This window comes from Lygodium microphyllum, chromosome 8 (genome assembly GCF_053477565.2).
Source record: "Lygodium microphyllum isolate KBCC chromosome 8, Lygodium_microphyllum_v1.1.10, whole genome shotgun sequence".
Classification (NCBI taxonomy): domain Eukaryota; kingdom Viridiplantae; phylum Streptophyta; class Polypodiopsida; order Schizaeales; family Lygodiaceae; genus Lygodium; species Lygodium microphyllum.
This window is the reverse complement of record NC_141142.1, coordinates 65,137,154-65,164,088: the sequence shown is the minus strand read 5'-3', so window position 1 is coordinate 65,164,088 and position 26,935 is coordinate 65,137,154. Positions and strand designations below refer to the sequence as shown.

The following is a 26,935-nucleotide window of genomic DNA, read 5'->3' as shown; positions in this document are numbered from 1 at the left end:
AATGTATATGTAATGTGGAAGCTAAAAGAATGTTGTTGGGATTACTAACTATGGACAAACTAGAGGTTCAAGCTGATTTGTGGGTACCAATAAAATATTTTTGCAACTGTGATACTACTCTTTTATAATCTCTTCAAGAGAGACTAATAAGAAAAATGAAGAAGATGAAGACCAACCATATGAAGAAGACCAAGATGAGAAACAAGAGGATCATGTAGAATAAGACAATGCATATGAGGATCATCTAGAAGAGGGAAATGTATATGAAGATCACTTACTAAGTGAGCAATCTTATGAACCATTTGTGGAAGGATATGAATATGCTTAAAATAAAGAATCTAAAGTTCTTAATCATGCTTATGATGGATTAGTTGAGAATACGTATCAGCTCACACTCAATCAGGGTCTACACCAACTAGAAGATGAGCAATATGCATATAATTATGGCTATGAAGACTTTGGTATTGACTATGATGATGGCTATGATGATAATGAAAATGTACATGAGATCCATGAAGGTTATGATCTGATGGATTATGGATATGATTATAGGGATCTTTCTTCCTACCCATTTGACCCGGGTAGTCAAGATTATGAGTTTGATGATAGTTTTCTTAATCTTGATCATTATTATGATGATATACCTTTTCATCAAGGAGGTTATGGGATGGCATTTACAGCCTCATTAGAGTAGCATCAATATTGTGGTTCGAATCTTTATCTTTTAGAGGTTTATTTGGCTGAAAACTAGTCATTTTATCTCGTTCTATTGCAGACAATTTTTGGACAACATACTTTTATGGCTCAATTTAAATTCGGATTTGATTAATAGAGGAGAACCACCTATATGGGCTGAAAGTACACCCAATTAGCTTTCTTTTGACTTATAGTACACTTGATTTGGATATGCCCATCAAAAGATATACTAGTTTTACTATAGCAAGGTCTATAGTAGATAACAAGTTGCCTCTTGTTTGTAGGTGTCTTTTCTTGGAGTTATGGTGGTCACATGCATTTAAAGGGTATTAAAAACATTCCTTCACTCACATGTTATAAGGTAATTTGATGACCTATTTTTTCTTAATGAACTTATAGGTTTCCTTTCAGATTGTAATAACAAAGCTCTATTGGTTGATATAATCTTGTAGATTTATCTAAATTGCATTAAAAATAACATACTTCTTGATTGGTACACTTAACATTTTTTTACATGCATCCCTGGAGGGAAAAGTACACCATGATATTTCAGCATCTTTACATTGGAATGAGAATCATTATATCGTTAGGGAAAGCCTTCGAGTGTGCCTAACTATATTGTGACCATCCATCATACTAAGGTACATTTCATTAAGGTATTTGGCAACATGTCCATAAAGACATATTCTCGAGATCCATACATTGGTGCAACCTAACAAGTCTACACATTTATGTTCACATTGTCACTATTGAAAAGAAAATCATCATTGTTGAAAAATTCACTGAATGTAGTTCTAAGCATTGGGATGTGTGAGTGTGATGCCATAGTTTCTGCTGAAATTGTAGGGGTTTTTTGGTATTTTTGTTGATATTGTCTATGTAGCATCCTTTGTTTTCTCATAGTAGCACCAAACCATAGGTTTTTGATATCATTATCTGTCCTACCTTGCATTTGTGCAGCTATCCTTGCCCATCTGCCAAGTTAGTACATAATTGTTAAGGGAACTCTCTCTCTCTCTCTCTCTCTCTCTCTCTCTCATGCATATTCACCCATGTACCTTAACCCAAAGTAGTACATCAAATGCTCACACTTTCATGTATACAAATATGCACACATACCTTTATTTAGGAAATAATTGGTTAGAACCAAATTCTATTTCTACCCCATAAATTGTAAATAATATTCACTACTTTTCAATACATGCTTTGATAAATTTTGAGTGCCACTGATTGCTCATTTTAGATCATCATAACAGGTCATATATCCAAGAGGGGAGGCTACCAAGAGTTGGGCTTCAAATCTCTAAATGGAGTGAATATCACTCGAATGAATCCTCATATGGATTTAGATACATATGCATGTATGCATTCTACATATGTTATGAACTTATAAACACACACATGCACATGCATTCACACTCTTCAAGAGATGTGTAATATTTGTGTATATCTATCTATATACCTTAAAAAGTATGAATATATGAATGTACCTACATGTTATGCATATGTGTGTGTGTATGTATGTATGTATGTATGTATGTATATATGGAGTATGTATGTGTATGTGTATGTTCATTATGTGTACCTATATGTACCTATGTTCCTACATCTATAAATCTGCATACATACAAGACATATCTATCTATACACAAATACTTTATTTGTATACATATAAACCTATCTATACACAAGCACTTTCTTTGCACCACTATAATACTAAGGGGAACCTTAAAAGTGTGAGAACCCACACATAAAAAGACATATGTGCATGCACATTTTTATAAATGCCTTCTATATAGAACTTTCTAGTGCATGGTTTCTAATTTGGAATAACCTCTAGCCATTTCACAACACATAATGCAGCCATCTTCTCATCCATTGCTACATCCCAATGAGCATGACCAACAGTCTCCTCAAAATATGTGGGCTCAACATCCTCAATCACTTTCACCATATAAGCATAATGGTGAGCTACATAACCTTCAAAACCAAATCTATTAACAGGGTATCTCACCTTGCTAGACCTGTGTACCACTGGATCACTCAATGGAGTCTTTGCATTGACGCATGCTCTCTACACACCTGGAGTCCTCATTGAAGGAATGCCAAGCTCATCATCCAAGCTCTTTGAGCCACTGGAGTCTCCATCAAGAACTACATCAATGCCATCTGACACTTTATTCTTTCATTTGTCTTTACTTGTAGTGCTTCTAGATGCACCTGAAGATGTGGAGATACTCCTTAGTCTCCCAGAACAAGGACTGCCAGATGATATCTCTAGTCCACTAAGAATCTGTGATTGTTGCTTTTCAGCTTGCACACGAGTGTCATGATCATCATCATCTAATGCATCACCACTAGATGCATACCAACTGCTCATTTCATCAAAGATGACATCCTTGCTCACTCTGAACTTACATGTGACAAGGTTATAATAGCGATACTCTTTCTGCTCTAAAGAGTATCCAAGAAAGACACACATTTCAGCCTTTGGATCTAGTTTCTTTCTCAACTAATTTGGCACATGAACATATGCAATACAGCCAAACACTTTCAAGTGTGAGACATCAGGCTTCTTACCTGATAAAACATTCTTCGGGGGTCATACCATGAACTAGAGCTATGGGAGTTCTGTTCATAATCTAAACAGTAGTATGAATAGCCTCGAACAAAAAATGCTTAGGCATATTCTTTTTAGCCATCAAGGCACGTGCAACTTTTGCAATATGCATGTTTTTCCTTTATGCAACCCCATTTTGCTATGGGGTATACCTGCATGTGAACTGTATCTTTATCCCATGAGACCTCATAAAATCACTAAACTCATTCGAGAGGTACTCTCCCTCTCCATTTGACCTCAAGCACTTTACTTTTAAGCGTGTTTCTCTTTCAACTGCAGCCTTGAAAGTTCTAAAGTGCTCAAACGCTTTACTCTTTTCCTTCATAAAATATACCCACAGCTTTCTAGAACAATCATCAATGAATGTGACAAAGCATGAACTGCCTCCAAGAGATACATTTTGTGTAGGCCCCCAAATATCTGTATGCACAACATCAAGGATATTTTTGCTTACATCTCTGTCATGTGAAAAGGGTTGTCTTGCCTGCTTACCAAACTGACATGCTTCGCATATCTTATAAATTTCTGCAATTCTAAATGTAGGCAAATCTGTAACCAACCCTTTGGACTGCATTAATTTCAGCCTTTGTACATTTGTATTTCCAATGCGTTTGTGCCAAATTTCAATATCTGCAACACCTTTTCCTTTAGCATACATAACAACATCCATAGTAGGAATTCCAGCATCCAGAGTAAACATACGTCCAACTCTACTTTTCTTTGCAACCAACATGCACTTGTCATTAAAGTCTTCTACAAAGCAGCCCTTTGCATTAAATCTAACTTGTAGCCCTTGCTCTACCATCTGACCAACTGACACCAAGTTCTTTGTAATAGATGACACATGCAATACATATGAAAGACTCTTTGTCTTACCATCATGCAAGGACAAGGAAACTTTTTCAATGTGTGAAATTGGATGACATGAATCATCACCCGTCTACACATAACCTGCATTTTGCAAATCATGCATCTCTCTAAATTATTCTACATGGCTGGACATTTGATTGGATACACCTGAATCAACATACCAAACATCATCATGTGTTTTCTTTCCTGTAATAGCATTCAATATATGCTGCATAACAAACAAACGTTCATTTTTGTATTCATTCTATCGTGAAGACGATGCATAGTTTCATTGCTACAACTTACCATTGCGAATATAATCTTTCTTAGCATAACATTAGGCTGCAATATGACCTATTTTGCCACAATAGTGACACACAATACCAGAGTTGTTAGAACCTCTGTTTTGCCATCCACCTCTTCCTCTAGAGCTCCCCCTGCCTTTAAAGTTTCCTTTGCCTCTAGAAACGTGCATTTCACCAAACTGTTGATTGAACCTATTTTATTGGTTATTGCCAGCACATCCCATACCACGGCCTCTCAAAGAGGATCTTTCACGTCCCCTTCCTAAACTCGAGTAAAATGCTTAGACCTGTTTACCATTTCTTTTAGAAGAATCACCTTGCATATTGATCTCTTCAGTAATTATGAGAGGGATCGGCTCATCAAAATCTGGAAATGGCTTCCATATATATACTGAAGTAACAAATGATTTCCACACCTTCTTATTGTTAAGGCCACTCGGAGTGGATGAAACCAAATCATCATCATCTGGCATTGCATTAATCGCTGCTAAGGCATCTACAATGCCCCTCACCTTCAAAACATACTCATTGATAGACATTTTTCCTTTCTTCAAGGCATTCAACTCTTGCTTGAGTTGAATCTTTCGTGTCTTTGTATTTACTGAAAACATGCTCTCAAAAATTGTCCAAGCTGCATATGAAGTTTCTGCATTCTTGATATGTCCCAGCATAGTATTATCAATTACTGCAGATAGCTAGTACATCACCTTTTTATCTTTCGCATTCCACTCTTTTCATGCTTTTAACTCATTTGCAATCGGAGGGATACCCAGCTCTGGCTCATTTTCTTCACTTGAAACAAATTCATAAAGGCCCTTTCCAATAAGGAAGTTCGTCACACGGAACTTCCATGAAGGGTAGTTGTTCTTGTCAAGCTTCTCAATAATGGGATTTCCACTGTTCTCTGCCATTATCACGAAACTAATACCAAACAGTAAGCAAATCTTCTGCAACCCTCGACCTGTAGTGCACAGCAATACACCAGACAACCTTTTTTACTGTCTGCTCAACAATACATGTAATCTGCAAGCAGTTTGCAAATAAACCTTGTGTTTATTCGCTGATAAATACCTTTGAACTTACAGATCTGAAATCTGTAACCTGCGCACCTGTATACTGCAGACATAGCTGAAATTGCAGAATACCTCGAACTGTTGTCCGCAACCTTGCAAGTCTAAAACGGGACCTAAAATGACCTCGGATGGCCAAAATAGCAGCGGATTTTCCTGAAGGGCTTACTTGCAGAATACATAGCGCTCTTCGCGCACACCAAATCTCACTGCAATATAAGATTTCTGCTTTGCCCTGTTTCCGGTGTCTCCATAGGCACTATCTAAGAGAGAGAGTAGAAGAATGGGAGAGCTTCTTACCCGTTGCTTGCTTGCTCGAACCTTGCTTCTTCTCCTTCACTTCAGCCTTTGAAATCAGCCTCTTTCAATGGCATGGCTTTGAAACCATGTCAAGAATCCCGTGGTGGGGGGATTTGCTCAAGATGCTGCACCGAACACACACATAATGCACAAGGAGAAGCTCACTCAAGAGAGAATAAGAGAGATGGAGGCCAAAACGTTTTCTTGCTGGTTTCTTCTTCTTCTTCCACACAGTTTACAATGTACACAAAGTATAGATAAGATACAACATAAAGAAAAGTAGCCTACTAAGTCAAACAATGCATAATCGACTACACTAGTCGACTGGCGCTATAACTATATAAGCTGTAAATAGGTGTAACAACCTGAATAAATAAGTAATGAGTCACTGGCCATGTGAGAGTCATAATGACCCCTGACGTGCTAAGTGTAGATGTGTGGACCCATCTAACCAGGCGGTCCATCATCAATGTCCGCATGTGTTGAGCTTGTCATCTCAATAGAAGTGGAAACATTCCAACCGTTCCGACGACCTGAATCAAGATTTTTCTAATGGTCAAGTTCCTGGAAGGTAGCTAGCGTCAAGCCCCTGACGAATCACTTTACGTAGAAACATCAGAGTCGAAGTGGATTTATACTGCGCTTGGTTCAAGGAGAATGGAAAACGAGAGGGATGCGAAGCTCGACCTCTCTGCCCGTAAGGCATAGTCCCATTCCGTTCCCCTAAAACAACATAAATCAAGACTCTAACTCTATCGAATCTAGGTCATTGTTACCTCGCTGTTAATCCTTTGAGAAAAGTTCCTGGCCAACCCGGACTACCCTTCCGTAGGACGGACCCAGAGTCACGTCAACCGCACTTTCCTCAGGTTGCTTTAGTTATCTAATTACCTACTACACTTAGTTTGACAAGCAAAAACAGCTTCCTTAATTAACCAATTAATCACTAGTTCCTTCACGTAACTTAGACACTAACACAGAAAAACAATGTCAAGCAAGTTCCTTTTCAACATTTGATCTTTATTTATCAGTCTTCGAAATACATCAAATAAACCTATCCGAAGGCTATTCCAACAATTCTCAAGGATCGCTATTCCAAGTTCCGTCCGTTGACTAGTATGTGGGCCTCGAGATCCCATCTCGAGTCACGTCAGCCTCTTGTGCAGGATCCGGAGGTAAGGGATTTACGGCCAGAGCCTCCCCTGGCACCCAATCGTCCTCTTGCTCCAAGTAGCACCTATAGAGAGACCTCTCACGGCGGGTTCGATCCATGTACCTGACGCGGCTAACAAACCCCTTGGATAGGGTCAGGCAGACAGTCGAAGGTAACTGATACTCCCTTTCCCTCCAAGCTTTTAACCTGAAGCGTTAGATGTTTTTCTTGAATTAGTTCCTTGAGCAAAGAAGTACAAACAGTACATCTAATTGTACAATCAAGAGCATTCCAGAGATCGTTTGTACGACCAACTGTTAAGGTGTGATTACTTCTCCCCAAATGCTTCTAGTATTCGATCCTGGATCAATCGTGACTTGGCAAGATCCCAAGGGTTTCGTAAGCTGAGTTGCTTGTTTACTCTCTTTCCTTGGGTTAGGGTTTATACCTTGTTGGCCCAAATTGTCAATACCTTAGGTTTTCTTATATTAAGGTCAATAAATCCTGGGCAACCTTGTCACTCTAACTTAGTTGGTCGATTGCTTTCTTGGCAATTTCGTAACTCCCCTAGCTTGGCAGTTAAGTCCAAGGAAGAGTGGTATAGCAGGATGACTACTCATCCTCTAGAAAATTAGACTTGTACTTAGAACTTGCCAACTTGGTCTAAGGAGTAGCAATACTATTTTGTGATTTAGACAGAAGATCATACGACGTTGCAGCTTGTTGCTCGAGATAGGTGTCAATACCTAACTTGTGGGGATTATATTTTTCTTCGTACGGTATTACTTCATCAAGAATACCTTTGATCAAGTTAAGGGCTTGGAAGTCCTCTTGACCCATTCCAAACCCTAACCCTACTAGGTTGATAAACGTTTTGGCCCTAGGGTTCCCTAGATTCCTTGTGGGAGTCTAGCATTTTGGTCATCTGATCCTTAGGGTGAAAACCCTAGATCATTCTTGCACAGCCGATTAGATAGTCCTAACATTTCGAGAATGTGGGTAGGACCTTTAGGATCAGAAATATTAAATCGGTATCCTAAGTGTGATACTAGGCAGAATTTTAACATAGCTTAACCCTACCTAGCACATTGAGGTGACCATCATATGCTAACTAATCATACCTTCATGAATTTCATGTAGGCTACTCATTTACACGCAATTTTTCTAGTTGATCTAATCAACCTATGATTAACGATGATCTTTCCTTTAAAGATGAAAATACTTTCTTCTAAATTTACAAGTACCTTCCCCTAAAAGATGTAAGTAATTGTAATATAGGTGAGATGCATCATTCCATGCGAATATGCAAATTCAAGACCATAGACCTTTTTGCAACTATAGAATCTATAGTGATCTTTTATTTTCCTTGCCTTATGCTATAATGATTGGCATTCAAAGCTAACTCTTATAAACCCTACGTTGATGCAACGAAATCAAAGCTTTAATATTTTTAATGAAAAAGCATTCAAACTTTGATAAAAGAACTCCATGCATGAGCGAATGCCATGCGTCCCATCATTGATTTAATCCTTCCTTTAGCACTTAACCCGACCTAAAATGTAATTATCATCGCATTCAATTTGCAACGTTCATGAATTCTTTCCATGCATTGCGACTATTTGGACATCATTTAATAGGCGTCTATAATTATCTTAAACACGAGTCACAACTAGGAAATTATTACATAAGTGCATTATGGGTTATACGCCCTATCCTTTGCAACAAGGATGCCTTTGCACAATTCCATCTTTTTAGTTATGCATCATATGTTCAGAATTACAACTACCCTTGACCACGGAAGTGCAAGCAATTGCAAATACTCAATATGCACTAAGCTTTGTAAATCGAATGAGTAAATGTATTTAAAACGTCCCTACGAAAATTAAACATGCTTTATGCATCCTTTCCATGCGAAAATATTTCTCGAAACCTTGGCATTAAGAATCGGGGCATTGTCCACTCTTGTACTCAGGGTGGAAGCTCCCGTGTGTGCTCCTCTCGACTTTTGCTTCGGAGCCATTGACGTGGCAGATTTTTGACTCAGCGAACTCTCCTTGCCATTTTTCTGACTTTCAAAACTCCCTACTGCCGCAAATTTACTTCCCTTCTCGCAGGAATTGGGCCTTGCAAACTCGATTTTAAAAACCGGGAAGCATGGGTGAACAGGGCCTATGGAAGCTTCAATAGAAGCTTCCAATAGAAGCTTCCAAGCTCTGAACACAGACAGATGATGTGTGATGGATGATTGGAGAGGAAGATGGACGATGATGATAATGATGATGATGATGATGATGATGATGATGATAATGGTGATGGATGATGGATGCGATGGCAGCGACCAGGCAGCATGGCTGCAGCTGTTGGACGGCGACGGGCAATTCCACAGGCGGCAGTAGCACATGTTCCTCCTCTCCTCTCCCCTTAAGCTTGGGAGGGGGGGTTCATACAGCTTGAAGGGGGGGTGGGGTAGCCTCACAAGTGGCGGGCTACATGCCTCCTCCTCCCCATGCCCCTTCACCACTCAAGCTCATGCATACTCCCTCTCCCCGCCATGCAATAGCTGAAGAGGAGGGAGTTAATTTAAAAAAAAATTACAAAAATTATCCATTTTCTTTCCCATGAAGGGGTGTTCCCACGGTGAACTACGGATTCAAGCCACGGCTTCCTACACGATGCAAGGCTGGTGTTTGTTAATGTGCGAGGGTGGAGCACTTAGCCCAATATTTCTTGGTTGTGGGAGATTACTCGGAGTTGCTTTTGCACGGGATCAAGAGTCGTTAATATTTCATTGTGGAAATATTACAAGACACTTGAAACACATATAGGATCAACTCAATCATTGCAATCTAATAATTAAATATTTACTTTTGAAACATATATTAATCTTGTAAATGTGGTTACCTCCACAAGCTTGACAATCTTCATTTAGATGTTGAAACCCTTGTTTTTCTTAACTCATTATCTTCTTTGAAGTTCAACCAATTTGATGAGTCTTTAGCATTTTGATGGATTGGTATAATGATGTTAGACAAAAATATTAAGCTAGATACTTGCTAGAGATAATAAATAAAAGATCAAAATGCAAGAATATGCGAGACCCTAGATATGACTACAAGAGAATCTTTGAGTAAAACCACAAAATGAAATATAGATAGAATCTCCATGAATGGTTTTAACTAGAGTTATGGAACTATTGGGCCTACAAAAGTCTTGCAATATCTTGGAGAATAATGTAATGTCCTCAATCCTTGGTTTTAAATGCACATGAACTAGGGGCCAAGGAAATAATAATGATACTAAAAGTGCTAAACTTTAAAATCTTACCAAAGTTTTTCGATTGATTTTATTCTCCTTCGACCTGATCTTTATCAACTCGTATCATCACCATACTGACTAAATAAGGTTGTTTTGAACAAGGGCAAGAGAGGAAAATGTCGATCTAAATGATTGGAAAGAGAGATGAACAATCCTCATCATCATCATAGATAAGTCTACTTCTGGTAACCTCATTTGTTTCCCTTGTCATCTTTGCCATGAAATGACACAAAAAAGTTAGTAAACTACATCGTTGGACCAAATTGCATCGCCATCATAAATTCTATTTCTATCATTAGAAAATTGATCACCTCATGTGGGCTTATTGTAGAGGCCTCCTCGTCACAACTTTGATGATAATAATAAGAGAAAGCATGAATGCTAATAGAAAAGAGAGATAGGTTATTTAATACCCTTGGGAAAATTTTATGGGGTTCTTCTTTTTCTTCACAATATTTTGATAATCTAGCCTTTGCAAAACATACTCATGAATATGTGTGTGTGTGTGTGTGTGTGTGTGTGTGTGTGTGTGTGTGTGTGTACACACATAAGCATACTTGTAAATTTTAGTAAGTTTATCTTTCTATGAGGGTTATGAGGATTGGTTATGTTAAGCATATTGGCCTCTTCCCTTGATAAGGAAACTTTATATGAATTTATGTAGTATTGACAAAACGATAGACTGAAAAAAAAGAGTAAGCTAAGAACTAAGCTTGACAATAAAATAAGAATGAATGTATCCCTTGAATATATTCAAGTGCATAGTATTGCAATGATGAGATTGAATGTTATGATAAAATACTATACTCCTTTAAAGAGGACTTCTAATTTTGTTAGCTTGCTTGAGAATGCATGAAAAGATTTGTTTGGAAGTGTTAAAATGTTACATTGTTGGAGCATTGTTGGGTTTGAAAAAGAGTAATTTCTAGCAAAAAAAAAAATTGTTTTCCTTGTTTTTGTTTGAATTTTGAAAATCATGGAAGGGGGAGACTCTATACTTGTTTTGAGGGTTTGTCGAACAAGGGTTTAATGCAAGGTGGATCACCTCCATGATTGCACCATGGAAAAAAGATGATGGTATAACGATTTGGACTTATTGTCATAAACTTTGCTTTGTCCTTTGTTTGGAAATTGCTTTTATATGTGAGTTTCTTATTCATATTTAAAATGATTCTCTTATTTCATGAAGTGTAACTTTTCTTCTTTAGAAAGTTTCTTACCTTGTATAGATTGGAGTAGAATTGAGGAGCATTTGAACGTGCATATGGCTTCATTTCTTTTTATTTGATGGCTACTTCTGTTGATGTTTCTATCCTTCTTTTATGACTTAATACTCATCATGATCAACCACTCTCTTCTCATTATTATTTTGGAATGATTTGTTTCCATTACATTCCATTTTCCATGTCTCAACATGGTCAATGAGTTTCTTGAGACTAGAGCAATGATAATGATTAAGAGTAGTATGAAGTTTTAAATGCAAACCTCCTTGAAACTTCCTAAGGTTTTTAGAGCTACTAATTTTTTTGAAATGTTGGATCATCAAAAGCAGCTCCCAAAACATCTTTGTGTAGATATCAAGTGACTCATTTTTCCTTTGCCAAAGTTGATCCCATTCCATTTTATTTCATTTTTATATCTCTTTCGAAATGAAAAGGAAGGAATTGGCCTACAAAGGACTAGGAAGACTTAATATTTGGGAAAAAAGTCACATTGACTAGGTATAAGATGTAAGAGACTTGTATTTTTTTCATCATTCATCAATAATCAAAAAATTCTCTTCCTCTCACCTTCTCTTGCAGCTTTCATGGCTTCTCTCTCCAATTTTAGTATTTCTCTCTCCTCATTAGTATTTCTCTCTCTTGTTTTCTCTCTCTTTTGCACTCTTCTCTCATCCCCTTCCTGACAATTGCTATCAAAGCCTAGGTATTTGGTCCATTCTAGTCACATTTCAACCATATCTTTTCTATTTTTTAGTCAAATAACCCATGGTCACTCAAGTACAATAGGTACAAATCTTCCAAGGAGCTATGCAATGACCAATGGTTCTCAAAATGATGAAGACAGACCTTTTTGAATATATATATAGGAGATGGTGGCAAAGCTGGAGGCACATTGCTTAAAGTATCAAGTCATCATCAAATTTTACACCATTTTTAAGGTATTTTGTCACTAGGGAGGTCACAAGAGTTACTAAAAGTCTAAGTCATAATTACTTTTGAAAGAGAGTCTTTTCTTTTTCCCTTCAAGCTACCATGGCTCTTGGATCTCTTCTTTCTCACAACTTGCATCTCCAACCTTCAAACTTTGATGTGGAGCATTATACTCAATATCTCAAGCAGGATGAGCACCATTACGATGAGTATTGACTATCATTTGACCTCTAGAAGTAGCCCCAAAATTCTAGGCACATTATACTCAATATCTCAAGCAGGATAAGCACCATTACGATGAGTATTGACTATCATTCGACCTCTAGAAGTAGCCCCAAAATTCTAGGCACATTTCATGTTTATTTGCAATAATCATTTCTATCATCAATAGCAATTCATCTCTGATCTGGAGCTTCATTTGGCATCAAACATGAAGTATCAAGGTATTCTCTTTGGTCTTGAGCCTTCTTTCCAATTCTTTTGGCATCTTCTTCACAAAAACCCTAAATCAAAGTAGGGTAGCCATAGCCACTCTATTAGAGCTCAATTTTCTTGAAGCTTTATCACTATTTTGGCTTGAATACTCTTTTATAGTGCTTCTACTACGAGATTGAAGCAAGATTTCAACCACTGAAGCTCATTCACCATCAAGAAGCCATTATGGATCAATGTTTGGGGTTTTTTTATTTCAAGTTATACTTCTTCATCAAGCAACCCATATTGCTCAAGACTCTTCAATCAAAGTTGTATTGGTCTTCCATAAAAAGATTGGTTTATTGCTTGACATTGGAGCTCTTAGAGCTATTGGAGAATTTGGGGAGATATCTTGGATATATATCACTAAAGATTGATTCTTCTTGGTTCATGAATCTACAAGATTGAACTAAAAAGGTAATCTACTACATCTATCTTTGAAGATCTCTCTAATTCCACTTGTTGTAGCCAACACCCAATTGATATTGAGGGATTACTCTATCCATAGGCTTGAATTCAACACTTAATGAGAGAAATGCCTCTTCAATAATGTTTAGAATCTCATAGAGAAATTCTCACCCTCCTTTCTTTACAATCAAGCTTCCATTTCAAATATTATTCATGGGTTGCATAACCCTAGTCTTATAGTTGGATTCTTTGTTATTCCCAAAAGAAATTGTAAGGGTAAGCTAAATCAAACAATGAGTCACTAAATTGCAAGGGTAAGGCCTATTCCAATCCATCATTTCAATTCAATCCTTGCATATCATCAAAGTTGAAAGCTTTTATTTGAGCAATGTGTACCATCCTTGATTTATTAGTCTAGAATACTCTTGCCCTATTGAAAATCCCTAGCCATGAAAAGGGTTGATGCTAGTTGATATTGTGGAGCAAAAGAGAGGTAACCTCCCTCACTATGGAAGAATCCAAAGGGGTGCAACAATCAGATATAGGGGAAGCTTGTGTAGGGAGCCCTTGCCTGTCGATTTATACCTCACATATGTACAACAAGAGGAGCATTGAAGACAAAAGATAAAATAAAGAAACATGGCATTTTAAAATTAGAGCTAAGATTTTATAGGGCACCATAGTCTTGGAATAACATGTTACATATGGTTATAGGGGAAATATGGCATTTCAAGCCTCTACTAGGTGTTTCCTAGGCCTTGTGGGATATTGCAATGTATTTTTGGATTCATACAAATTGATTATAGATCATACATGGTTTATGTTTGCATATATAGGTTGTACAATGATTGATACATGGTTTATACACTTATATATGGCCTACATGTGGTTTTATTTTTGAAACATGGCTATTATTGGTTGTTGGACTATTTTAAACAACCACTAAAAATACTTTCAAAATATTTTAATCTGATTCTAATGGCACATGTGATAGCTCATCTTAAAGAGCACATCCTTGCCTTTGATTTGAATTAAAAAGTACATTATTTGCATATCAAGATTAAAATATATAGCTGTTTTTGTGACGATGAGTTTGTTTAAATAGCACTAAAAAATGGCAGGAAATAGGGGTAAGAATAAGATGTTCAGCAAAATATCAGAGATTCTATGGGCTGAGTACCCATATGATGAGTATAATGAGGAGTCTTAGGAATAGGGGATAGATAGTGCACTTAATGCCACCTTGTACAATCATGAGATATGACATTATATCAGACATCCTAAATTAGTGTCTAAATTTGATCAAATGGTGAAACAAATTGCTCATTCAAGTGCACAAACCAAAGATACAATCAATGACATGGCTCAATCCACAAAGGAAACTTTGGATAAGCTAATGGCTCAAATCTCACAACTTGTGGTAGTGCAAATGGCTGATAAAGGGAGTGGGCACAAAACTGAACCAAGAAAGTCATTTTAATCTCCAAATTTGAATTCTTGGATAGGTATCATTGGATGCAAAGGGATTTTAAATGATAATTATGAAATTAGTGAACCATCCCATAGAAGCAAGGATCCCATTGTAAGTATCCATGCAACAAATCCTCAAGGAATAAGGGTACATCCTATTGCTACAAGAAGATTTCAAACTACTTATCAAAGGAGTTCCTTAAATAATTCAATCCCAAATGAAAGTTACTTAGACCATTATCCACAAACTTCTAATGGGCAGCAAGCTTTTATTGAAAGAAAGCTCTATGATAAGATAGTGTTGACCAAATAGAGTGGACACTCATACCATCTAATCTAAAGGAATGGGCATCCATGCTTAAGTCCTACTTTAATATTTACCATAGGTGAGATGATCAAACTTTTCATTTTACTACTCTTCACCTAGAGGACTTCATACATAAGTCATTTGATTAAAAAATTCATTTTACTACTCTTCACCTAGAGGACTTCATACATATGTGGTGGAGATATGTGAAGAGGAAAAACTAATATATTCATGGTTGGGAAGACTTTAAGGCTTAGATGGCCTAAGTATTTGTGTCTCTAGTTGAAAAGGAGAAGCATATATCAATTAGACCACAAAATCATGACAATAAGAGAGTATACTAATCAAATTTTGAACCTCATAATGTATATGGGAGACTGTGAGTGATAATGCCAAGTTTCATATATGCATCTACGGTTTGATGCCTCGCTTGTTGAAGTGGATATTATAGCCCACAAACTAGCCACACTCTTCCAAGGAGTAAAATATAGAAATGATTAGGGTCACTTTCAAAAATATAGAAATGATATTTATCATCAGTCATCCTTTCAAAAACCCAAATATACAAATGAACAAGGTCACTTTGGGTGAAACTTTAGAGGTTCTAGCATGTCCTTTGGCAGCCTTAAAGTCCTATATATTTGCCTTTCAATGGAACAGGGCAGGAAGGCAATTTGAAGGCAACACTTAACCCCATTATTGAGAGAAGATAAGGAGATAATAGGCCACGTAACACTTCAACAAGTGGTGGAAATTTTTTTATTCCCATGGACCTCTTTAGAGAGAGGAAAGAAAAAGACCTATGTTTTAAATGCAGGGAAAAATATTCAGTTGAGCTTGCTTCAAAGTGTGCCTAAAGATGCAAAGACAAATAATTAGAATATGATTTCTCTTGAGGATGAGAAATAAGAATTTGAGAATCCAGAATTCAGGATAGCATCCATGAAAAAGTTTTCTCATTTTGGTAGGCATTTAGTACTCAACTTTGTAAATAAATCAGCCATTAATAGGTTGAGTTGTCTTCCCATTAGTTTACAACAGCCCATTAGGGTGGGTATGGGTAGCTAATGAAGAAGAGAAAATCAGCACCTAAACATGGTCACTGTTGAGAAATATGCAATCACACCCATATGTGCCTCTTTGTATGGAACAACTAGGTAGGGGATATGCAGATTAATCTAGGAAGAGTTGTCTTTATCCCATAGGCACAATGGAGGAAAGTGGCACCATCCTACAACTATAAAAGAATGTACTTGATAATCATTTGAATGCAATGCTATTTTATTTTGTACTTTCAGTCTTGTCTCTCTCTACTCAAGATTGTGTTTATGAGTCCAAGCTAATCTATCTTGGAACCTAATTCGCTTGAGTAATAGTCAGTGTGTCTAGTCTTAGTCATCATGTCTCTTGTTATTGACTTTCACACTCCATAGCTAAACCATGCTCAAGGATCTATGTTTCTCAATGTGGTATCAGAACCATGATGAGCTCGGTTTAGCTCAGCTCATTGTTCCTCTAACTCTCCACAACCTTCAACAAATGACTTCATCTCTCACTCCATTTTCACTTTACCTCTCTTGAGTGACTGCCATAGCCACTAGTACCTACCTATGTTGGAGCTCTTGAATCTCTTAATACATGTCATATCTCTACATGATTCCTTCTGGAAACTTCTTCTGTTGCTTCTGAGGAATCTTCTTCACACATCAATTCATGGCTTTAAGCTCTTAACAGTCATGCATATCGTTTTTTCCCATTCACTGTCCAAATTTGTGCCAATAATGGTCATACAGTTGTGCCGCGATGGATTCAGGTTGCAATCAGTCTTGTGACCATAGGGCAATGGAAGATGACTACATAAGCTCTCTCCTCATCCAATCTTTTGTCAAATAATTGCTACGAGCTGCCCTAAGTGAAAAATGAGACCCCTGTTCAAAAACCCTAAAGACAGTGCCATAGCCCATTTTATCCAAGCTCTTTTTTCACTCTATTTTCTCACTCCTCTTAATTAAATCAATCCATTGCCACTCTAATCCATTATACCACTAAAGTTTCAACAAGATTGCCACATCAAACCATCAACGAGAGGAAGATTCAACCATCAAAGTTCAACAATGAGCATAGTATCTTTTGATACTCATTAGTGCTTCTTGGCACTTGTATCTCTTGACACATCCAAGAAACTCATTTGCTGGTCTGATATGAGATTTTTTGCGTTGATTTGTTGTTGCTTGTGCCATCTATTATGGGGAAAGATTCATCATCATGTCGCTTCAAAGGAACGTGCTTCCACACTTGGCAGACCAGGATCAAGTTAATCTTGATGAAGAAGGGCCTTTGATCAATAACTAGTGGCCAAGAGAAGAGACCTAGAGATACTAATCTTGAAGTAGTATAGCAAAAGAGTGATGAAAAATCCCAAGAAATTATCAATATTGAGCTTGATGATAGATGTACCCACCATGTAGACACACATGATACATCTCATGCCACTTGAGAATAGTTGGACACACTGTTTAGTGTCCAATATAAATCTTCAAAATATAGATTGTTGATTGAGTTTTTCTGGTTGGATATAAATGCTAATACATCCCTTGCAACTCACCTTAATTATATGGAAATTCCTACTCAACTTGTAGGGATTAACTTTAAAATGAAGGAATACATGTGCATTGGAGTCTTGCTTAAGACTCTTCCTCCAGAATTTGATAATGTCTCCACCACACTAATTAATATGCCAAATCCAAAGTTGATAGACATTAAAGCATCACTCCTTGAGGAAGAGAAGAAGCTCAAAGATAAAGACGAAGCAAGCACTTCAAAGAAGAACATGTGCTCTATGTGATCAACAAGTACAAAGGGAAGAAATACATTGTTTGTGACTTTTGTAAAAGAACTGGGCACATTGAAAATTTTTGTTATGCCAGGAAAAGATCACAAAAGGCTTACCTTGCAACTGTCAAAGATGAAGAACACCATGAAGAAGAAGAAGAAGAAGAAGAAGAAGAAGAAGAAGAAGAAGAGAAAGATACTCAAGAGTCAAAGGACAAGCCTCATCAATCCTATTCCCTCAAACGGACTTTTTTAGAGCATTGTATGTAATTGACTTATTAATGTTCTTATCATAAGCCTTGTACTCCTCATGTAACCTATGCACTACAGCCTCTACACACTTAGTGAGGCCTTGTGATAGCATCTAGCTTTATATGGTTGGTTCTTCCATGTCTACACTAAGTAAGGTTCTACATAATATGTAATATCCCCATGACCCATTAAACCCCCTCTTAGTAATTAAATTTAATTGAAATTTGTTTAACATCCCCTTATCTGCGTCACCAGCTAGCGGAGGGAGGGGGAGCTGCAGTGACTGTCAACGCTGGTAAAGTACGAGATGACGAGGAGCTAGAGGTGATAACAACAAGGTTGACAGGGATGATGAGGACACTGATGAAGATGATGACGACGAAAACAATGAGAGGTAGGAGGGGCACACGTGTGCCACCTCTAAACCCCCCCTGACGATCTCTTCTCTCCCAAGAGACCGACTGCATGATGGTGGGGGGCAAAATTGGCCGCCTAGGTGGAGGCAAAGGGTGGGAGCACTGTGTCACACCCGCCCCTCCAATAATACCCTTATCTCCCCCCCCCCCCCCCCCCGCTGCCGACCTATAAAGGGGAGAGAGAGAGAGAGAGAATCTCAGAAAGAGAGAAAGAGAGAAAGAGAGGAGAAGGCTTAAAAAGTCCCTTCCCTCCTCTTGGGAAGGGGTCACAAACACTTTCCTTCCCTCGCTTTTTCCACAAGAATTGTCCATACACAAGTGGCATGTAGGAGACTCCTATAAAGGAGAGTACATTGAGAAAAGAGAAGGCTGCATTGCAAGCTCTGAAATGGTTACAAAGCGCAAACTCTCCCAAGTAGCCAGAAAGGCCACAACCGCAGAGGGAGGATCACAAAGACGCCACCGCTAACACGAATGGGCTATCGGGTATAAATACCAACTCATCACTCCAAAATCAAGTACCACTACAACGTCTTAGCCTATGAGTGGATCAGTAGAACGTAATTATCATGGAAGAGAATCATGTTTTTGCATCATATAGTTTGTGTAATTTGAAGGGTAGATGAATAGGTTTGAATCTAATTCACGCCAATCATGATAAGTACAAGTCAATTAACATTTAGGGGTGTCTATAATGCTAAGCTGATTAGTAAGCACAAATTTTGCAAATGCATCCTAGAATATTGATCCATATATGTGCGAGACCTTACAAAGGATTTCATAAACCATTAAAGAGAGCTTGCACTTACATAAAGCGTGACGAATTCTTGCACCTCCAACTTAAAAACATGAGTCACAATTTATGATTTGCATAAATTCATTAAAATTACCTTTTAAGAATCAAATCTCCACATTGTATCATCAACCTAGGGAAGACCTGCATCTATATTTGCCTGGCATCGTGGATAGTTTCGATTACACTACATGATAGAGATTCATATTAAAGGATAGATTTAAGATGCGCATGGAAGTTGTTAAACTTAGTTTGCAAGAGGCAGTTCGGTAAATGAAACCCTATATGATAATAAGACTAGGGTTTAATTGTAAATAAGTCAAATTAATGCTATGATCATAGATTGACTTAGAATCAAGTAGATACACTCATAGATCTCTATCGTAGCAACTAGCAGTGATAAGCCCAATAAAACTCTTAGAGGTATCATTTTAAGCCATGATACAACTCGATGCCAATACAAGAAAATTCAAATGTTGTATCCACAAGAAAGAATGACTATTTACTACGTGACATTCGATGCTCGCAACTACTCTAGGATTGCAAAGGACTTAGTTTACCCTTGGCTGGCAAGAGAAATGAGCAAAAGTTTATGTTATGAAATCTTGAGGGAATGAAAACCTAGGGTAAACTTAGAAACCTTGATAAAGTTCTAAGGAGGAAACCGGCTTTCAATTTACCAATTTGAATCCTAGATTGAATCATCTAAGATCTGTGATCTCAAGACAAGAACCCTGATCTAAAGATTAGCTAATTAGGAAAACTACCATCCAGGAACTATTGGATATAAACCCAATGGCGTAATTGGCCACTCCTATCGCATAGGAATGAGGGTGAAAATGATGATATTCCCTTCCCCCTCAGAAGGCTGTTGTAGTTGATACCAAGGCAAGGAAAATCTAAAACGGTGAACGCTAAGCCTTCAAAAATAGGAACTCCACCTTAGCAGATATTCTAAGTACTCGTCTCCATTATTATTTCTTCTTGTAAATCTAGAACCACTATCTATGAAAGTGTAACATGCCCCGGGGTTTGCCAACTAGGGTCTCTTGAGTCTGCCCCGCAATGGAACTTATCCGGCCGTTCCCACTAGGATCGACCTGAAGTCCGGGTTCCCTGTAATCGGCTCTTCCTAATAGCCTTCTAGCATCTGTCTCGACAGCCGCTCCACTTTGCGTAGATACAATTGAACCAAGGCAGACTCATACTGCACTTAGTTCAAAGAGAATGGGAAAGGAGAGGGATACATCGCTCGATCTCTCTGCCCATAGGGTATAGTCCCATTCCGGTCCCCTAAAATGGTATGAATCAGGGTTCTAACCAACATTGTCTAAGGCCATCGTCCAACTTTTCCTAATATTCCTCGCTAACATTTCCTTTGAGGAAATCTCTCAGCTAACCGAGACCACCTTTCCATAGGATAGACCCATTAATAACATCCACCACGCTTACCTCGGGGGTTGTTTTAGTTATCTAATTACCTACTACATTATGTTTAACACATAAAAGCAACTTCCTTAATTAACCAGTTAATCATAAGTTCCTTTACGTAATTTAGGGCACAGACACGAAGACAAGATAAAACAAGATAAAACACTTCCTTAACTTATCTTTAAATTAATGTTTGTCTCCCGCCTATACAGGAGAATTAAGTGTTCCCTTCTGCCTTCGCAGAAATAATCCTTCTGTCTTCTGGCAATAAAAACTCAAAGGTTTATCCTACCAAGATTCCACCTTGTAACTAGTATCAAGGCCTCGAGATCCCATCTTGAGTCACATAGAGCACTTGTGTAGGGTCCGGAGGCATTGGGATTTACGGCCAGAGCCCCAATTGGCACCCAAGCGTCCTCCTACGCCAAGTAATTTCCACGGGGAGACCTCTCGCGACGAGTTCGGTCCACATTCCCGGTGCGGATTCATAACCCCCTTTATCCTACCAAGATTCCACCTTGTAACTAGTATCAAGGCCTCGAGATCCCATCTTGAGTCACATAGAGCACTTGTGTAGGGTCCGGAGGCATTGGGATTTACGGCCAGAGCCCCAATTGGCACCCAAGCGTCCTCCTACGCCAAGTAATTTCCACGGGGAGACCTCTCGCGACGAGTTCGGTCCACATTCCCGGTGCGGATTCATAACCCCCTTGGTTAGGGTTTGGCAGTTCGTGGGGGGTAGCTAACACCATCCTTCCTTAATTATCCCTTTAGGAAATCAACCACAACTGAAGCAACCAGCTTAACAACATTTACTAGGGAAAAAATCCCTTTTGTTTCCATAGCAATCAATTATCTCAGACCCGACCATGCAATCATCAATCACAAACAACTTGGATTAGTATCCAAACCACATCAAGCAATCACCTTGCTTATGATCCACCTATCCTTAGTAAGATCCTCTCCTCTTACCAATGCTAGTTGACATTCACTTGGGGATACCCTTTTCAAACAACCAAGCATAACTCGGATCAACAATCCATATTTAACAAGATCAACCTTCGTTAAAACCATTTCAACAGTTCCAAGCAACATGCTTAGCATAAATCAACTATCCTAAAGTTCGCTCTTCCCCTTGGGTTACGGCTTCACAAGGTCGATTTAACAAATTCCTTCTAGATCCTTTAAATGATCTAAGTGATTTCACTTTGACCTTTATTAATCATGGCTACCTATTTAGGGTAGAAGATCAACCCATCCCAAGCCCTATAATGGTAAATACATGAAATTCTACCTCTATTTAAGAGTTCAAGATACGTGAGAATAATCTAAATCTTGGTACAACCTAGATATGGGCTATAGTTTTTAGAGGGTTGGTGGTATTCATGTCTCTACTTGCCTTGGATATGTTCCTAGCCCCGTTTGCATCTTCAGCACTTATGCTCCTTGTAAGTCATCTCTTGGGTGCTATCCTTGTGCGTTCTTGGTCTTGCAACCCTTGAGGTCAATCGACTGCTCTTACCTTGGCAGAAGGAAGTGGTACGCGGGTTCACAAGGAATCTAAGGCCAAACAATGTGACATCAAACATGCATAACTCTTCTTCTTCTTTTACCCTCTCTCCAATTTGTTTTTCTTCTATCTCACCCTCTCCATCTCATAGTCTTCTCTTCCTCTCTTTCTCTCTTTCTCTCCCCCTATATCCTCCCCTAATTATCTTCGACTTCTCTCTATTCCTCTTCTTCTTCTTCTTCTTCTCCTCTCTCTTCCTTTTCTTCTCCTCATTTCTCCTTCTCTCTCTCCATTCTTCTCCTTCTTCTTCTCCTTCTCTTCTCCTTCTTCTTCTCCTCTCTCTCCCTCTTCTTCTTCTTCTTCTTCTCTCTCTTTCTCTTCTTCTTCTTCTTCTCCGTCTCTCTCTCCCTCTTCTCCTTCTTCTCCTTCTCTCTCTCCCTCTTCTCCTTCTTTCTCTCCCTTCCTCTTCTCCATTCTCTGTCTATTTCTCCTTCTTCTTCTCCTCTCTCTCCCTCTTCCTCTTCTTCTTCTCCTTCTCCCTCTTCTTCTCCTTCTTCTTCTTCTTCTCTCTCTCCCTCTTCTTCTCCTTCTTCTCTCTCTCCCTCTTCTCCTTCTTCTTCTTCTCCTCTCTCTCCCTCTTCTTCTCCTTCTTCTCCTTCTTCGTGGGAAATAGACCTTGAGAAACACAATTTGTGAAAAATCCAAAAACTGTAGGTGAACTTGGTGTAGGGGAGCTTCAATCTTCTAAGAAGCTTCCTTAGCTTCTTCTCTCCTCTGTCTGTTGATTCGAACAACATCCTTTTTTTATCACAGTGGCAAGGAAGGTGTGAGAAGAAGATGATGATGATGGCGGTGATGATAGCGTGGTAGGGCAGGGTTTCGACCAAAAAGGTGGCATTACAACAGGGCTGTACCGTCGAGAGAGGAGGGGGCAATGTCCACGGGACACGGGAGGGCACTGTTGGGGATGACAGTGGCCACAGGGGAGCGCTGTGTGTACCTTCACGAGGGGGAGGAAAGGTTCCCTTTATAGGAGGGGGAGGAGGAGGGTGGCATGGCTGCCACCCCTCCCACCTCGGGGTTGTATGCCCCTGTCGAGAATCATGTGGTGGAGGGACTTGCTCAAGATGCTGCGCCGAACACACACAGAATGCACAAGGAGAAGCTCACTCAAGAGACAAGAAGAGAGATAGAGACCAAAATGTTTTCTTGTTGGTTTCTTCTTCTTCTTCCACACACTTTACAATGTACACAAAGTATAGATAAGATACAACATAAAGGAAAACAGCCTACTAAGTCAAACAATGCATAACCGACTACACTAGACGACTGGTACTATAACTATGTCAACTGTAAATAGGTGTAATAACCTGAATATAATAAGTAATGAGTCAGTGGACATATGAGTCATAATGACCACTGACGTGCTAAGTGTAGACATGTGGACCCATCTAACCATGCGGTCCATCATTAATGTCTGCATGTGTTAAGCTTGCCATCTCAACACTCCCCCTCAAGCTCAACTGCATCTCTGCAACTTCAAGTAAGCTTCGAAACTTTTGAAGCTTCTTTGTACCCACTGCCTTTGTGAAGATGTCAACTATTTGATCATGTGTACTGACATACACCAAGTCAATCTCACCTGCTAGTACCTTCTCTCTCACAAAGTGGTAGTGTATCTCAATATGTTTTGTCCTGGCATGGAACACAGGGTTCTTAGCCAACTGTATACTGCTCATGTTGTCACAATAAATGACAACTGGATCTTTCACCTACATATCTAAATCAACCAATAACTTTTGCAGCCATACTACCTCACATGTTGCAATAGCAGCACCTCTATACTCAACCTCTATACTCAACAAAGAAACTGTAGATTGCTTTTTGCTGCTCCAAGTAACTATTGCACTACCAAGAGAGAACATGTATCCGCTGGTAGATCTTCTATCAGACATACTACCATCCCAATCTGCATCTGTGTATCCAAGCACCTGTACATCTGTACCTGCCTCATAGAAAAGTCCATAATGTAATGTAGACTTCACATATCTCAATATCCGTCTGACTGCATTCAAATGTGGCTTTCTAGATACTTGCATAAACTGACTCACAAGACCAACAACGTAGCTCAAGTTTGGCCTTGTAATGGTCATGTAGATTGAACTCCCCACTATTCTCCTAAATATAGTAGGGTCTTCTATCTCATCCCCAACATCAGCACTCAACTTTACATTCTGCTCCAACGGGATTGAAAGTGGTTTGCATGTTGTCATACCATACTTGGATAACATATCCAAGCCATACTGTCTTTGGGATAGCCATATACCATCATCACAACTGATCACCTCAATGCCAAGGAAGTACCTTAGCTTACCTAAATCCTTTATCTCAAACTTTTTCTTCAAAAACTTCACTTCAGCAATCCCACTATTACTATCACATGTAATAATCAAGTCATTCACATAGATGACTATGATGACCAAATGCGCATCTCCCTTTCTCACATAAAGTGAGTGATCAACATCAGAAACATAAAAGCCAATATTGACAAGATACTCTCTGATCTTGTCAGACCATGCTCTAGGTGCTTGCTTGAGCCCATAGAGCGCCTTCTTCAACATGCACACATACGTGGGATGCTCTAAATATTCATAACCTGCTGGCTGATCCATATACACTTCTTCCTGTAAATCACCATGCAAGAAGGCATTCTTCACATCCATTTGCTGCAACCTCCAACCTTTGGTTGCTGCCAAAGCAATCACACATCTGACAGCTGCCATCCTAACAACTGGACTGAAGGTTTCTTCATAATCTATGCCATATGTCTGGGCATTGTCTTTTGCAACTAGCCTAGCTTTGTACCTACTAAAAGAACCATCTGCATTGTGCTTAATCTTATAAACCCACTTACATCCAATCGCTTTCTTGCCCTTCGGCAATGATACTAGATCCCAAGTCTTATTGGTCTCTAATGCAGCCATCTCCTCATCCATTGCTGCATCCCGATGAGTATGATCAGCAGCATCCTCAAAACAAGTGGGCTCAACATCCTCAACTAATTTCACCATATAAGCATAATGGTGAGCTGCATAACCTTCAAAACCAAATCTTTTAACACGGTATCTGACCTTGCTAGATCTGCGTACCACCGAATCACTCAATGGAGCCTTTACATTACTATGAGCTCTCTATACACCTGGAGTCCTGACAAAAGGAATACCAAGCTCATCATCCAAGCTGTCTAAGCCACTGGAGTCTCCATCAAGAACTGCATCAATGCCATCTGATACTTTATTATTTCATTTGTCTTTTCTTGTAGTGCTACTAGATGCACCTGAAGATATAGAACTACTCCTTAGTCTTCCAAACTAAGGACTACCAGATGATGTCTCTGGTCCACTAAGAGTCTGTGATTCTTACTTTTCAGCCTGCACATGAGTGTCATGATCATCATCATCATCTAATGCATCACCACTAGATGCATACCAACTACTCATTTTATCAAAGATGACATTTCTGCTCACTTTGAACTTACATGTGACAGGGTTATAACAGCAATACCCTTTCTGCTCTGAAGACTATCCAATAAAGACACAGTTTTCTACCTTTGGATCAATCTTTTTCTGTAGCTCATCTGACACATGAACATATGCAACACAGCCAAATACCTTCAAGTGCGATACATCAGGCTTCTTGCCAGTAAAGTATTCTTCAAGAGTCATCCCATGAACTGCAGCTGTGGGAGTTCTATTCATAATGTAGACAGCAGTATGGATAGCCTCAGACAAAAAATGCTTAGGCATATTCTTTTCAGCTATCAAGGCGCGTGCAACTTTTACAATATGCATATTTTTTCTTTCTACAACCCCATATTGCTGTGGGGTATACCTGCATGTGAACTGTCTCTTTATCCCATGAGACCTCAAAAAATCACTGAACTCATTCGAGAGGTACTCTCCCCCTCCATTTGACCTCAAGAACTTTACTTTCAAGCATGTTTCTCTTTCAACTACACCCTTGAAAGTTCTAATGTGCTCAAATGCTTCACTCTTTTCCTTCATAAAATATACCCACAACTTTCTAGAACAATCATCAATGAATGTGACAAAGTATGAACTACCTCCAAGAGATATATTTTGTGTAGGCCCCCAAATATCTATATGCACAACATCAAGGATATTTATGCTTACATCTCTGTCGTGTGAAAAGGGTTGTCTTGCCTGCTTACCAAACTGACATGCTTCGCATACCTTATGAAATTCTGCAACTCTAAATGTAGGAAAACCTGTAACCAACCCTTTGGACTGCATTAATTTCAGCCTTTGTACATTTGCGTGTCCAATGCGTTTGTGCCAAATTTCAATATCTGCAACAACACCTTTTCCTTTAGCATACATAGCAGCATTCATAGTAGGAATTCCAGCATCTAGAGTAAACGTACGTCCAACTCTACTTCCCTTTGTAACCAACATGCACTTTCATTGAAGTCTTCTACAAAGCAGTCCTTTGCATTAAATCTGACTTGCAATCCTTGCTCTACCATCTAACTGACTGACACCAGGTTCTTTGTAATAGATG

General features: G+C 38.8%; 1 protein-coding gene across 1 annotated transcript in view; it reads right to left on the bottom strand.

Annotated features, from left to right (window-relative positions):
* Positions 1-1,297: 1,297 nt before the first annotated feature.
* The window catches only part of LOC148032396 (transcription factor MYB114-like), a 69,958-nt gene continuing 44,320 nt past the window's right edge, over positions 1,298-26,935 (bottom strand). Inside the window, exon 3 of the mRNA XM_087684086.1 lies at positions 1,298-1,670. Within this exon, the coding sequence (XP_087540212.1) occupies positions 1,418-1,670 (253 nt within the window). The 3' untranslated portion in view covers positions 1,298-1,417. The remainder of the gene's footprint in view (positions 1,671-26,935) is intronic.